Consider the following 13,688-nt stretch of genomic DNA (forward strand, 5'->3'; position numbering starts at 1 on the left):
AATGGGATATATATATATACACATATACATACATATATATATGTGTGTGTATACATACATACATATATATATATGGCTGCATTTACTCACTTTACAACAAATCTCTGATGAAGAGACTTTTTCCTATATGGTATTTACTGGGATTCTATTCAATGGAGGCATGCCAGGGGTTGAGCATTCAGTGAAGGGTATATTTTATGTGGTTACCGGTTTTCCCTTTCCAGCATTTCATCAAAATGCTTACTTTTTACCAAAATGTTCTGCTACAGTGAAAAAGAGACTTTTAAAGGAAATACTCCTAGCAGATTACTAATTAGACTGCAGACCTTCAGATTTCTATCCAATCACTGGATAGATTTCTATCCAATATTCTACTTACCTTCCTGAAGAACAACAGTATATAAAGTGGGAAGCATTTGGGATAAAGTAACATATGAATGTCTGGAAATGCCCTTATGAAAAGGCAGTATAATGGAGTAGTTTAAAATATAAACTCTGGAATCATATAGACCAGCTGTATAACCTTGAACAAATTACCTACCCTTCAAAACTATAATATTTTACCCATAAAATGAATGTCACATTGTTAGTATTTAATAAATGATAGCTCTGTATCAGTATTATTGCTAATAGTCATAACAGTGCTAGTAGTAAAGTATGAAGGACATTTTCATGATATGAGGGGCGAATTTTGTTTTCAAATACCTTGTGAATACTTTTTTTATTGTTTCTTCAACAACACTTCAGCTGCAGATCTTCATTCTCAGAATTGGATATATGACAGAGAGTGTCAATTGGGAAAAGACAAGTTAGGTTGTGACTCACATATGATTGAGAGTCCTTATTTAAATGTACCTGTTAAAATTCTTCCCTCAAAGCTGTTCAATGTCCTTCGTGCAAGATTTGATAGATGGGAGGAATGAGAAGTAGAAAAATCTACATGGCATTCGTTCTTTTCGTTCCAATCCTGAACAGTGTGGCAGGTGTGAAAGGTGGTAGGTGCAGAAGGATGGGAGGCATGTTACAGCCTATACAGCTAGAGGAAAATGTGGAGGGGCCAGAAAAGAAAAGAAATGTATGTCAAGTAAATCCCGAGTTCACCATTTGCCAGGTATGGACACATTATGGTTTCCACCTGAAAACTGACTCGCTGGCTTGCTACGGTTTGTAGGTTTCTCCAGCAGGTTGCCTTCAATGTGTATTACAGTTGTCACTAATACAAGGGGTTCACTTTGACCTCTTATGTTATAGGTGTTGCTGCGGGCGTTTAATAGGCCAGCATGTCGGCCTCACTCCCAGTATCTCAGTTCTTCAGAATGAGAAAAATGAAAGTCGCCTCTCCCGAAATGACATCCAGTCTGAGAAGTGGTCCATCAGCAAGCACACTCAACTCAGCCCCACAGATGCTTTTGGGACCATTGAGTTCCAAGGAGGCGGCCATTCCAACAAAGCCATGGTAATCAGAAACCATTCAGTCACTTCTCAGATTCTATCTCAAGTCCTGCAAAGGAATGGTGAAGAGCTGGAGATTTAGTCTTTGGGCCGAATCCCAGCTTTGCCAGTTCCTGGCTGGGTGACCTGCTCTAACTGTGTTGTTCCTGTGCCTCTCTGCTTTTCCTCTGTCAAATGGGGCAAACCTTCCTCTCAGGAGTTTTGAAATGATTAGTATGAGATCAGACACAGTGACTCTTGTTTTTCTACAGTTATCCACTGTTCATTATTTTATTTTCTGGGTCTCATCCATTGAGACATGTTTTTCTAACTCCTTTGGTAAAAAATATCTTAACTTTAGGTCTCTGTTTCATTCTGTTGGTAACTAGCATTTCTCTCAATTCAATGTAGAAATTATCATCCCAGACTATTTCCTTCCCTGTTCTAACAGAGATCTTGTCATCCAAATTGAGTGCTTTTTCTTCAAGCAGCTGCGTTCAATAATGTTCTCAATAGAACAGCTCCATATGAAAAGCATTTTTTTTTTTTTTTTGGAAAGGAGGCATTAGGAAGTATACAAATTTTACTTCTAAGAGTTGTTGCTTCTAAATTTTTTTTTTTTTGCAGTATGCAGGCCTCTCACTGCTGTGGCCTCTCCCACTGCGGAGCACAGGCTCTGGACGCGCAGGCTTAGCAGCCATGGCTCACAGGCCCAGCCGCTCCGCGGCATGTGGGATCTTCCTGGACCGGGACACAAACCTGTGTCCCCTGCATTGGCAAGCGGACTCTCAACCACTGTGCAACCAGGGAAGCCCTGTTGCTTCTAAATTTTAGCTTTCATCATGGACCTCTCCCTACTTGGCTGACAGATTTTGCCAGGAGAAAAGTCTACCATGAGTTTTTGGAAATTCTAGAAATGCTGTATTCCAACAAGCTTGCTTCTAACTTTTGAGAGAGAGTTAGTTAGTTGAGGGTGGAGCAGTTGGAGGTGACTGTTCTCAGGCATGCCATGGAGTTCTCTGAGTTTGGAGAGGACATTTTTCTTAGAGAAGCATACTGCAAAATGCAGGGGAAGTCATTTCACACCAGTTACAGTCTAAAAATGTGCAATAAAGCCACCTCTCTTGTCTCTTTCCTCTTCTCTCCCCTTTCCCCCATCCCCCCCTTCCCACTGCAGTATTTTCTTCACCAAGAATAGCTGACCAAGCTATTCTCACAGTTCTTCCCTAAGAAAATTAATTCTGAGCAATATACTGAAAAGGAGGATGCTATGTGCAACCCCCAGAAAGGCCTGGGGAAAACAAAGAAAGGGTTAGGTAGTCTTGACCTGGACAGAACCAAGGGAAATGAAGATTTGGTAACTACCTCATCCACTTAAGAGTTGGATATGCCCACACAAGATCCTTAAGGGTTCCCAATTCAATACAGTCCCCATTCACAGTATGAGACTGAACCATATGCAGTGTGGATCCTCTGGAACCGTGCATTAATTAAAAGTCACGAAAGTTCTCCCTATAAGAAAAGTGCTGCAGATGAAGAAGTGGTTTAGCGGTCAATAATCATTATAGAGTAGTATACCCAGTGACTTCATAGGGTGCTTAAATGATGCCTGTAAGCATGGTGCCACAAGCCCAGAGGCATATGGTGAACTTTTAGCCATTATTTCCTTCATTACTATGCAGTGTCTGTCAAATATAGAGCATAAATTTGGTCTTAAGTAGAGCATTCCTCCAAAGTCATCACCTAGGGAGATTCTAATTACCGTGATGCAAGAGTGCACAGAACGAGTTTTGGGGACTGCTTTCAGACAATTTATAGATCACAAGAGAAAAGCACTCTGTATTTTCTTCAAATGATGTTTTTGATCAGAAGTTAATCCTGAGTACCTAAAATTCAAAAAACTTAGGGCTTTGTCACAAACAGCTTCTGCTAGTTTTTAAAAATCAGGTCTGTTCTCAGAAGATAAAGTTTTCCACCACTAAAAATTCTGAAAGAATGGAGTACTAGTTTGGAAGTGAAGAATGTGGGTTTTGGATGCGGAGAGTCTAAGTTTATCCCAGAACCATCATATATTTGCTGTGTGACATGAGAAACATCAATTAAATTCTCTGGGCCTCAATAATTTATTCTGTTATCTAGGAATAATAATACTACCATTATAAATGTTAAATAGATGGCATATGTAAGTCATCTGACACAGTGCCAGGACACATAATAGATGTAAAATTAATTTTAACTGCTATTTGTACTACTGTCATCATTATTGTTTGCTTCAGGCTTTGAAAATTTTTTTAAATATTTTGCTTAATACTCTGAAGGACATACATTTGGGTGCATATCTTGGTATATTATTTTAGAAAGTCAAGTCATAATTTTTCAGTTAACCCTTTGAAATAATTCAAGAGGGGCTTCCCTGGTGGCGCAGTGGTTGAGAATCTGCCTGCCAATGCAGGGGACACGGGTTCGAGCCCTGGTCTGGGAAGATCCCACATGCCACGGAGCAACTAGGCCCGTGAGCCACAACTACTGAGCCTGCGCGTCTGGAGCCTGTGCTCCACAACAAGAGAGGCCACGATAGTGAGAGGCCCGCGCACCGCGATGAAGAGTGGCCCCCGCTTGCCGCAACTAGAGAAAGCCCTCTCACGGAAACAAAGACCCAACACAGCCAAAAATAAATAATAAAAATAAAGGAATTCCTTAAAAAAATTTTAAAAATAATAATAATAATTCAAGAAGTTCTGATTTCTTCACCTAGTTCTTAAGCCCCAAATCTGAAGCCACATTGCTTTGTTTATAGTCTGGCCTGTCACTTACTGGTTTAAAATCTGGCCCAGTTTATTTAACTTCCCAGTGCCTCAGTTTACTCATCTGCAAAATGAGGATAGTAATTCCTGCTTTATAGGGCTGTAGCAGGGATTAAGTGAGTCAATATATATTAAGTGCTTAGAAGAGTACCTGGTGTTAAAGCTAAGTTAATGTTTGCTATGTTATCACTTCCACTAAGTGTTCACTTACTGTAGTTACAGGAGAGGCTTTGCAATCAATTAAAATAAAATGCATAATCTTGAAGTCATATAGAACTGTGTCTAAACACTCACTCTCTCTGCCAGTTAAAAAGTCTTGGTTAGGGCTTCCCTAGTGGCGCAGTGGTTGAGAGTCCGCCTGCCAATGCAGGGGACATGGGTTCGTGCCCTGGTCTAGGAAGATCCCACATGCCACGGAGCAGCTGGGCCCGTGAGCCATGGCCGCTGAGCCTGCGTGTCCGGAACCTGTGCTCCGCAACGGGAGAGGCCACAACAGTGATAGGCCCGTGTACCGCAAAAAAAAAGTCTTGGCTAAACCAATTAACTTAGCTGAGCCTCAAGATTTCTTATTTATAAAGTGGGCATGTTTTCCTTATGAGATGGTTACAAGGATTAGAGAGAATATAAAATCACCGGTATACAGCTAGTGCTCAATATATTTATGAAAATCATAGTAACGGCACAGTGAAGCAGCTTTGTTTACTTCCTAGGAATCCGAAGATATGTTAACATATTTCCACAGGAGTACCAGGCTGCATACACTGGTGTTAGTGACAGTCACTAATTGGAGGCTACCACTGTGGACACCAGCTCATCAGTGACTGGAGACATGTGGCTTGTAAACCACCACATTATATACTTTGACTTCTGCATTGAGTCAACCTCCTGTATCCACTTATTCTAGCAAAATGGAAAATGAGCTGTTACCTGGTATCCTCTCTACTTTACTCACTGTAGACTTCAAAAATTAGACAGCTACTGTGGGTGTGGCATTTGTGCCTTTTATGATGGACAAAGCCAAGATTCCTTCTCATTATACAATTTTCTTCTACCTGAAATTTTTCCCCTCCTAAAAATTTCTAGTGAATTTGAAATTTTTAAGAGCCCTGGAGATTGAATCTCCAAATAAATTTACTAGAACATGTGTCCTTCAGAGTATCAATCAAGATACTTTTGCAACTGTTTTCAGGGTCTGTAGCAAATAATAATGACAGTCGCAATAATAATGGCAACTAAAACTTATTAAACATCTACTGTGTGCCCAGCACTGTACCAAGTACTTATCTGTGTTTGTATATTTCATGTTTATGACACTAGCATTATTATTCCTGCATGACAGAATAACATACTAAGGCACAGAAAAGTTAAGTAATTTTCCCTACGTCACACAGCTACTATATGATATGTGTATATTATGGTATCTAATGGTAGAGGAAAAACTTGAATAGACAGCTAGATCTTTCACTCTGTTCCAGAAGAGTGAACACATTAGGACATTGAACCTTGACAGCCCTCCCCAGGCCCCACATAGTTCTGTCCAGCCCAGAGCTGTCTGTTGGCAGTCAGGTTAGGCAAGGTCAACTACATGATTTGTGGAGCCCAGTATAAAATGAAAATGTAGGCCCTCAGCAGGAGTAGGGAAATCCATGCCCCTTTCCCATGACTACAGCCCCAACCCGTCAATGGATTGCCATCTCCACACTGGGAAGTGCTCAGTATCCAGTGGGGGAGGCTCCCCACAAAGTTGCCCACAACACCCACTGTGGCACCGCCAGGCCAAGGCAAGGACATCCTTACCCTGCCCTCCAGTGCTACAGGCCACATGCCCGACCCTGCCCCTGCCCTTGCCTGTACCCAGGTCCCAGCCAGAGATGGAGGGTAATGATGGAACACAGCCCTGTCAGCTGCCCCAGGCAGGGTTGGGGAGGGGAGGCTAGGCTGGCAGGGACACTAAAGGCAGGAGCAGGTATGAATGAAATCCTATTCTGGCGAGGCAGCAGGAGGTAGGACGTGCGACTGTGAATGACGTGTGAGCCGAGGCTCCAGGCCCTCTGCGCATGCCCCACTGTCCCATCAGCCTTCACTTAACAAAACACGGATTCAAGGGTAAATTTGTCAAGAATTTCAAGACAGCAAGTGCAGAACATTAAACCCTGAACACTGCCCTTCTGAGCAGTGTGACTGGGCTGGTGGCACGACCATGAAGCTGGCACTGAGGCTAGGTCTCACCTGCCCTGGGTGGTCTCAGAGCAGTCACTTCAAGGGGAAACCTTTGTTTCTGAGTCTAACCTGCCAAATGAGGACCACTTTTTCTTTTTTATTACAACCCAATATTTAACAAGTGGGAGTCCCCACTGTTCATCTAGGCACAATGAGCATTTGGTCCACTTTGGATACTTGGCCTTGAATTATTCCGATTCTCCTGTCTAGACAAAGGGGTGGAGTTATCCATAGGACAGATGACTTGTTTTATCAGGCAGGACAGTCATTTTGTGCCAACCTGTGCCTTCTTTACCTCTTGTTCTCTCCAACAAACCGACATGCAGTTCATCAAAGGGAAAAATCAGCAACTACTGTCTGTTAAAGAGTGCCAGTGTCTAGATGGGGAAGCCATGGTTAAATATTCACCAAGACTGAAGTGAAACAGGTCAACTAACTTAATATGTCTTTGGTCCCCTTCTCCTGACAAGAATATTTGAAAGTTGAAATGATTTTTAACAAAGTGGTCAAAAAATTCTAGAGGGCAGATTAACTTTGACCTTCATTAATTTTTTAAAAAATAAGATATAACATTAACTTTTCCCCTCAAGACAGCCCAAAATAAAGCACTTAGGTCTTCAAAATGCCAATGTGATCTGGACACAGTTTGAGGCAGAATCTGCCATAGTTTGGTAGAAGATACAGTTGGAGAAAAGGGACTCATTATTAAAATGTGGTGGGCTATGTGAGAACCATATCTCACATATGTATCTCTGTTACCACATAGACAGTACAGCATGATGTCACAGGACTTTGATCACCAAAGACCCTTGAGGGATCAATGCAGTGGTTCTCTACTTGGAGGCTCACAGTAACCTGTGGGGCTACTGCCAATGCCCATGCCCAGGAGTCATTCCCAGAGAGTCTCCTTCATTGGTCTGATATAGAACCTGGACATCCAAAGTGTTTTTATTTATTTATTTTATTTATTTATTTTTGGCTGCATTGGGTGTTTGTTGCTGTGCGCAGGTTTTCTCTAGTTGCGGTGAGCAGGGGCTACTGTTCTTTACGGTGCGTGGGCTTCTCATTGCGGTGGCTTCTCTTGTTGCAGAGCACAGGCTCTAGGTGCACAGGCTTCAGTAGTTGTGGCCTGCGGCCTCAGTAGTTGTAGCTCACAGGCTCTAGAGCACAGGCTCAGTAGTTGTGGTGCACAGGCTTAGTTGCTCCGCGGCACGTGGGATCTTCCCAGACCAGGGCTGGAACCTGTGTCCCCTGCATTGGCAGGCAGATGCTTAAGCACTGCACCACCAGGGAAGTCCCCAAAGTGTTTGAAAAGTTAGCCCGGTTAATCTACTGTTCAGCCAGGCTTAAAAAATACTGAATAATCCCAATCTCTCTACCTATTTTATAGATGAGGCAACTCGAGCCCAGAGACGTTAAATTATTTTCTGAGAGTCACCCAATTATTTGACAAAGATAGTTCTCAAACTCAGGATCCTTAGCACTCTCCATCAGTTCTGTTTCTTCTCTGTCATGTATTCCTGGTGCAGCTTATAATAGATGTTTTGAAAGGAAGCTAATTACTATTATGTTTCTAACTCTTTATAAGGGTTTTGAAAACTTTCTAATAGAAATATAAAATCAGTAGTATTTGATGAGGTTAATTACACTCAAAAACTGTGAGCAGGAAGAGCTCTCTGTAAAATTATATCCTAGGTTAATGGAGCCATTTTCTGAGCCCTTCCCAGGACTCTGTGGTATTCTGTCCTCAGTTCTCAGACTTGACAAACCCCAGTGAGATAGCAGTGAAACCAGCGTCTCTCACACTTGACGGAGAAAGAAGTTGTGACAGAACAGAGACATTCAGAGCTGACAGTAAGTGAAGGATTCTCTTTCCTCTCTCTTCTCTATACCAAGCCACATCTTACCAAAAAATTCATGCCCCCCAAATCCATTCCTGGGCTGTTAAACAAGCTGGCAGTTCATGCAGATGCCTCATAAAAACCAGAACATGAGGACCAAGGAAGAAGGTACTAAGACACTAAAGCTCTGGTTTAGGCATTTTCTTACTAGACTGGGTTCCAGGTAACTTTTAAAACTGACTGAGAGAGCAATACCAAAATGGCCCAACCGCAGACATTGTTGGGTCCTTTCTCAAAGACTCTTCTTTATCTGGGGCTGAGTCTATTAAATTATTTAGAAAAGTAAGTAGTGCTGGACTTAATTAGACAGACTCTTATTTGCTTACTAATCATCTCTTCCAGTTAATGCTGAGCTGACTTAGAGACCAGGTAAGTATAACCTAATTAAGGACTTGTATTTAAACTTCTCAAGTCACCCACATAATTCTCTTTGGGTTTTCCCTTGCTGTTTACTCAGCTTATTAGATCAGGTTGAGCCCCTTATTACAGTTTTTGTACAATTTAGAGAATTATCCCTGTGCTTCATTTTCACACTTAGAGCTGTAACTGTTGAGTCAGCCGGGATGTAAGCCTTCTTCTCTGAGCATTACCAGAGAGTGTGTGAGAGAGAGTAGGTAAAACTGAGGAGATACTCAGGCGGGTGGGGAGACTGTCAGCTGCATGACATCTACAACCTTATAACTCTTAAAATGCTTTAGGATTAAATCTGATTTTTTAAAAATTATCTTTCTTTGCATTATGCAGATTTGATCTGGGAATCACTGACTGACATGCACAAAATACATTAAATAAATCCCAGTTCACAAAACAAAATAGCTAATCACTGGACTATAGCTAACTAAGAAGCTTTATATAGCATGGTATGGTTTTTGAGGGGTTTTGTAATTGCTCTGTTGCTTTCCAGTTGCCACCTTGAAATCTCTAGACCATTAGACTGGCAGTACCTTTGGAAAGCCTTTCTGAAGCTGGGAATAAAACTAGAATGTATCAATATCACTTAAACTTCTGATCTCAGTCACAGACCTATAGGGAAGGAAGAACCGACATTCCTCAAGAAACTCATCTTGTTCTAGAAGATTTTATACAAAAGCAATTCTGGCAGAAAATTCACAGAGTACCCCTGCAACTAGGTCATATGCGCAGTGAAGTTTTATATTATTTCTAAACCTTTAGCTTTGGCTTATCAGCATCCATCACCTGGAACCACCTGTTATCTAACATTGAAGAACCACAAAAACAATATAGAATAAATTACAATGGCATTTTCACTCCCAAAGTTTTGTAGGTCATCAAACTAGGAATCCAATAACAGTGACACCTTACATTTGCATCCCACATATTTTCTTTCTAGGGAAATTTTGCATACATTAAACCACCATAACATTTAAACATTTGGTGCAAAACCAACAGCTCCATGGTCTTGGAAAGCTGATATCAGCAAAATGGTCTCAGCAGTCTGATGCAACATATTCTCCTTGGCCACAACTTTAATTTAAAATACTCATTTAAAATGGGGCTACAGAGAATTAGAAAATGAAATGATGCTTGTCACAGATCTCAACAGAAAGGAAAATGGGACAAATTCCCACTACAGGCTTGGAAGAAAGGCATTGAAAATACTGTTAAAATAAATTTAGCTATAGTAGTTCCGTTACTCAGAAAAAGTACTACTGAAATATACCAATTGGTTATTTCCCCAAATTAAAGATGGCTTCACAGTGAGAGTTAGAAAGATTTGTCATTTACCATTTCCTAGAGTGCAACCAGATTTATTGTTCTGTAAATATCTTCCCTTTTCATTTAAAAAGCTGGGCAAAATGATGTGAGTAAAAATTTAGGGCTGAAAATGTGAGAGTAATTATCAGAGACAAATTGCTCCACAGCAAGTCAAGATCAGAATACCAAAGGAAGATTATTATTATTTTAAATTAAACAACCCCAGCCTATTCTAAGTAGTGATGGCTGCTTCTCCACTTTCCAGCCTTCACCCGCCCTGGGTGTTGTAAAGGGAAGGATACTGTCTGGTTTGTGACACCTCTCTACCAGTTTAATTTTAATGCAGTGAGGCCATAGTAAAGTTGAGTTCTACTTTGACAAGTGAATAGTAACATTTCTAATGATGATGCAGGTTAGAGTGGCTTTAGAAAAAACTGCAGTGAAATCACCTGCTAAACAAAAGTAAATTTAGCAACTGGAAAAAGCAAAAACTCAAGAGTTTTAGCTACCAAAGCCCTCTGCCATTCGAACAAAAGAAAAGCTCTAGTTTGCTCTTACAGTCTCACTTGCAAAATTTCATTTGTAAGTTTGTGGTTTGGAATTCAAAGTACGTGTTTTTGTGAAAATCATGCTTGTATGCATTGGCCTCCAAAGCACCTAAGAATAGATCAAATAGTACTATTTCAAGTAGAGCTAACTTCTGTTTTATACAGTACATTCTTTAGATGCTCCTCTGAATCTCATTAGCTCATCACACAGGCTTTCTGCTGCCAGCCAGGGGCACTAATGGTGGCAGTGCAGGCATGGGTAACTCATTTGAGCTCAATTTATTTCTAGAAATTAAAATTAAGGAGCTATGGGCATGAGGGAGAAGGATAGGATAGGTAGCCAGACAGAGGTAACATTTCCCCTCTGGACAGGTACTTTTTATAACTTGCACCAGTCATTCGTCAGATAGCTCAGAGTTGAGAAACAAAGGGCTACTTTGAAGGGGACATTAAAGAGCTAACGGCAAGTTATCTGGATCCTGTTGTATGCAGAAGTCATTTATAATGTGAGTGCTTGCAACTCTTATCCAATTTACATATACTGATTTTTCTGCCGTTCCAGGCATTTCCCAGAATTTAATCTTTAGTGTTCTGTGTGGTGGTCAGGATCACCCTTATTTTACAAGAGAGGGTCTCAAACTGATCAAATGACTTACAGTGCCAGTACTGTAACTGTTGCTAGAGTGTGATGCCACACGTGATTGGGAAACCTGTAAATTGGAGCACACATCACCACATCAGAGTACTGCCCAGGTAACAAAATTTAATATACACATTAGGAAGATTTCTTGTTATTTGTAAGGTGATCCCTTGGCAATTAATGAGCTCACAAGTGGACAGTCAAAATTGCTTATCTTGACAACCAGAATAGCTCCTAATTTCAAATCACATTGACCTTTGAGCAGGAATTGATTAATTGCTCTGGGTACAACCATTTATGACCTTGAAGCTGCTGATTCAGCACCTGAGTTAACTGTTATATTACAAGCACTGGGAGAATTACTGAATAACCTGATTCTTATGGGTATAAGAATATAATTTAAAAACTGAAATCTCCAGGTAATCATAAAGTGTCATTTTATCCCGTAGTTTTAATTATCCTCTTATCCCTAAACTGTTTCCTTGAGCTGCTAAACAATAACATACAAAAAGTAACAAATTGATTCATTTAAATGCTTCCTTTTTTAAAAAATCTTTTATTCTCCAAGGGAAGGAAAAAATAAATCTAAAATAATGGCCGACATTAAAGGAACAGGGACACCCAGTATTTATGTTATTTATCAGTTTCTGGGTATCAGGGGTGGGCTGTCATTAATCATGTGTTCCTTTGTATAAGAATTAGTCCTGGTGAAAAAAAATTAGGTAGTTGAAATTGAGTAGCTTATCAGTGGCTGCACTTTCCTACTTCTCATGGCCTGAGTAATTTTCCATTATTTCCTCCATTCTTCTCTTTGATTTTTGTGTAAAATATTGAGTGTTCTTTCTTCCCTTGGACCCAGTGATAAACGCTAGACACACCACTTCGAATCTTTGGTCTGGGGTAGAATTGTAATCCTTGCTACTCCTGTGGTCCCTGGGGAGCTAGTTAGAAATGCAAAACCTCAAGTCCCACCTCATACCTACTGAATCAGAACCTGCATTTTTGAGGTCCCCTGGGTGAGTTTTGCATGTTAAAGTTTGAGAAGCACAGCTCAACCTAGAGTTTTCAGTGTAACAGTAGCATTAATAATGGGTTAGGTGAGTGGTTAATTACTAGATAACTAATTCTGACTCCCAGTCACTCACCTTCCCAGGGTCTCAGTGTCATCTGTAAAGCAGAAGAACTGAAATAGAGTATTTCTAGTTCCCATGATTGCTAAGATATTTCTAAACTCCCTTTTATTTCTAAGATTGTAACTACATCATAGCCAGTACTGAAAGGCTTATCCAAAATCGTAGGTCAGACCAAACATGATCCCTCCACTCAAAGATCTTGCAAATGGGAGATAAAACTGACACAAACAAGAAACAACAGGAAAAAAATATATATTAGACTGAGTTTGACTGAGAGTTATATTGAGTCAACATGAGCTTGCATTCCAAGGAGCAGTCAATAAGAGCCTTTGAAAGACAAGAATGGTTTATGTAGATGAAAGGGGAGGGACTGGGTTTTCTAGGACTTGGGGAATAACATTAGCCAAATACAGAGAGAAGCGGGGGAACGCCTCTTAAATAAGTAGGGTAAGGCCAAATTGTGGGGACCGTGACAGGCAGAATGGGAGTTTATGTATGATGTAACTATTTGAATTGAGAAATAATATGATCAAAAAGGAATTGGGGAAAGAAATCTGCCTGTTGGTGTCTCATTGAGAACACAGGGTTAGAGGAACCAGTAGGACTGTTTCCACAACCCCAAATGACATCCTAATAAAGAACATTCTTATTTATTCTTAAAATAACAACTGAAGCAATAGAAGGAAAGGCCTGGATGAGAGCACCATTTGAGAAATGGATCGTTAGGACTCGCAGACTGCTTGGTTGTAAGTGAAGGAAAAGGAGAAGTAAGGAGAGAGGAGGCATTTATGTTTTTGAGGTCAAGAGCAAGGACCTGGAGTCAGACAGACCTGGGGTGTGAATCCTGTCATCACCACTTAACAGCTGTTGAACTTACTGTTCTTTCCTGTCCCCCGTAAATGTGGATGCCACCAACCTCGTAATTGGGAGGAGTCCATGAAATGATGCATGTAAAGCACACAGTATGTATGTACCTGGAACACAAGGGATTTGATTGTAGGTTTGGGGTTTTTTCTCAGTAGTTAAGAAATTGAGAGTAGAGAGAAATATGCACAGAGAGCCTATGAGCAACATGACCTTACACAGGCCAGACCCTGAATACCTCTGTTTGTTCATCTGTAAGACAGAGAACCAGGGACAAGGTGATCTAAGGTCATTCATTCATTCCCCCACTGGAGCACTTATTAACTGAGTAACAAGTGTTTCGTGATCACCAGCAAGCTTTTCTTCGTTTTCTAGCTAGGAAAAAGATGAAGCTAGTTCAAAAGGAATTTTAACATATTCACTAGATTCGT

General features: G+C 40.7%; 1 protein-coding gene across 10 annotated transcripts in view; it reads left to right on the forward strand.

The window, feature by feature from the left end:
• TRPM3 (transient receptor potential cation channel subfamily M member 3) overlaps positions 1-13,688 on the forward strand; it is a 783,705-nt gene that overhangs the window by 527,421 nt on the left and 242,596 nt on the right. For all 10 annotated transcript variants that reach the window (XM_024738980.1, XM_024738984.1, XM_024738979.1 and 7 more), the window contains exon 3: positions 1,252-1,456. In XM_024738980.1, coding sequence (XP_024594748.1) covers positions 1,252-1,456 — 205 coding nt within the window. The remainder of the gene's footprint in view (positions 1-1,251; positions 1,457-13,688) is intronic.

This window comes from Neophocaena asiaeorientalis, unplaced genomic scaffold, assembly GCF_003031525.2.
Source record: "Neophocaena asiaeorientalis asiaeorientalis breed wild unplaced genomic scaffold, Neophocaena_asiaeorientalis_V1.1 scaffold249, whole genome shotgun sequence".
NCBI classification, from domain to species: domain Eukaryota; kingdom Metazoa; phylum Chordata; class Mammalia; order Artiodactyla; family Phocoenidae; genus Neophocaena; species Neophocaena asiaeorientalis.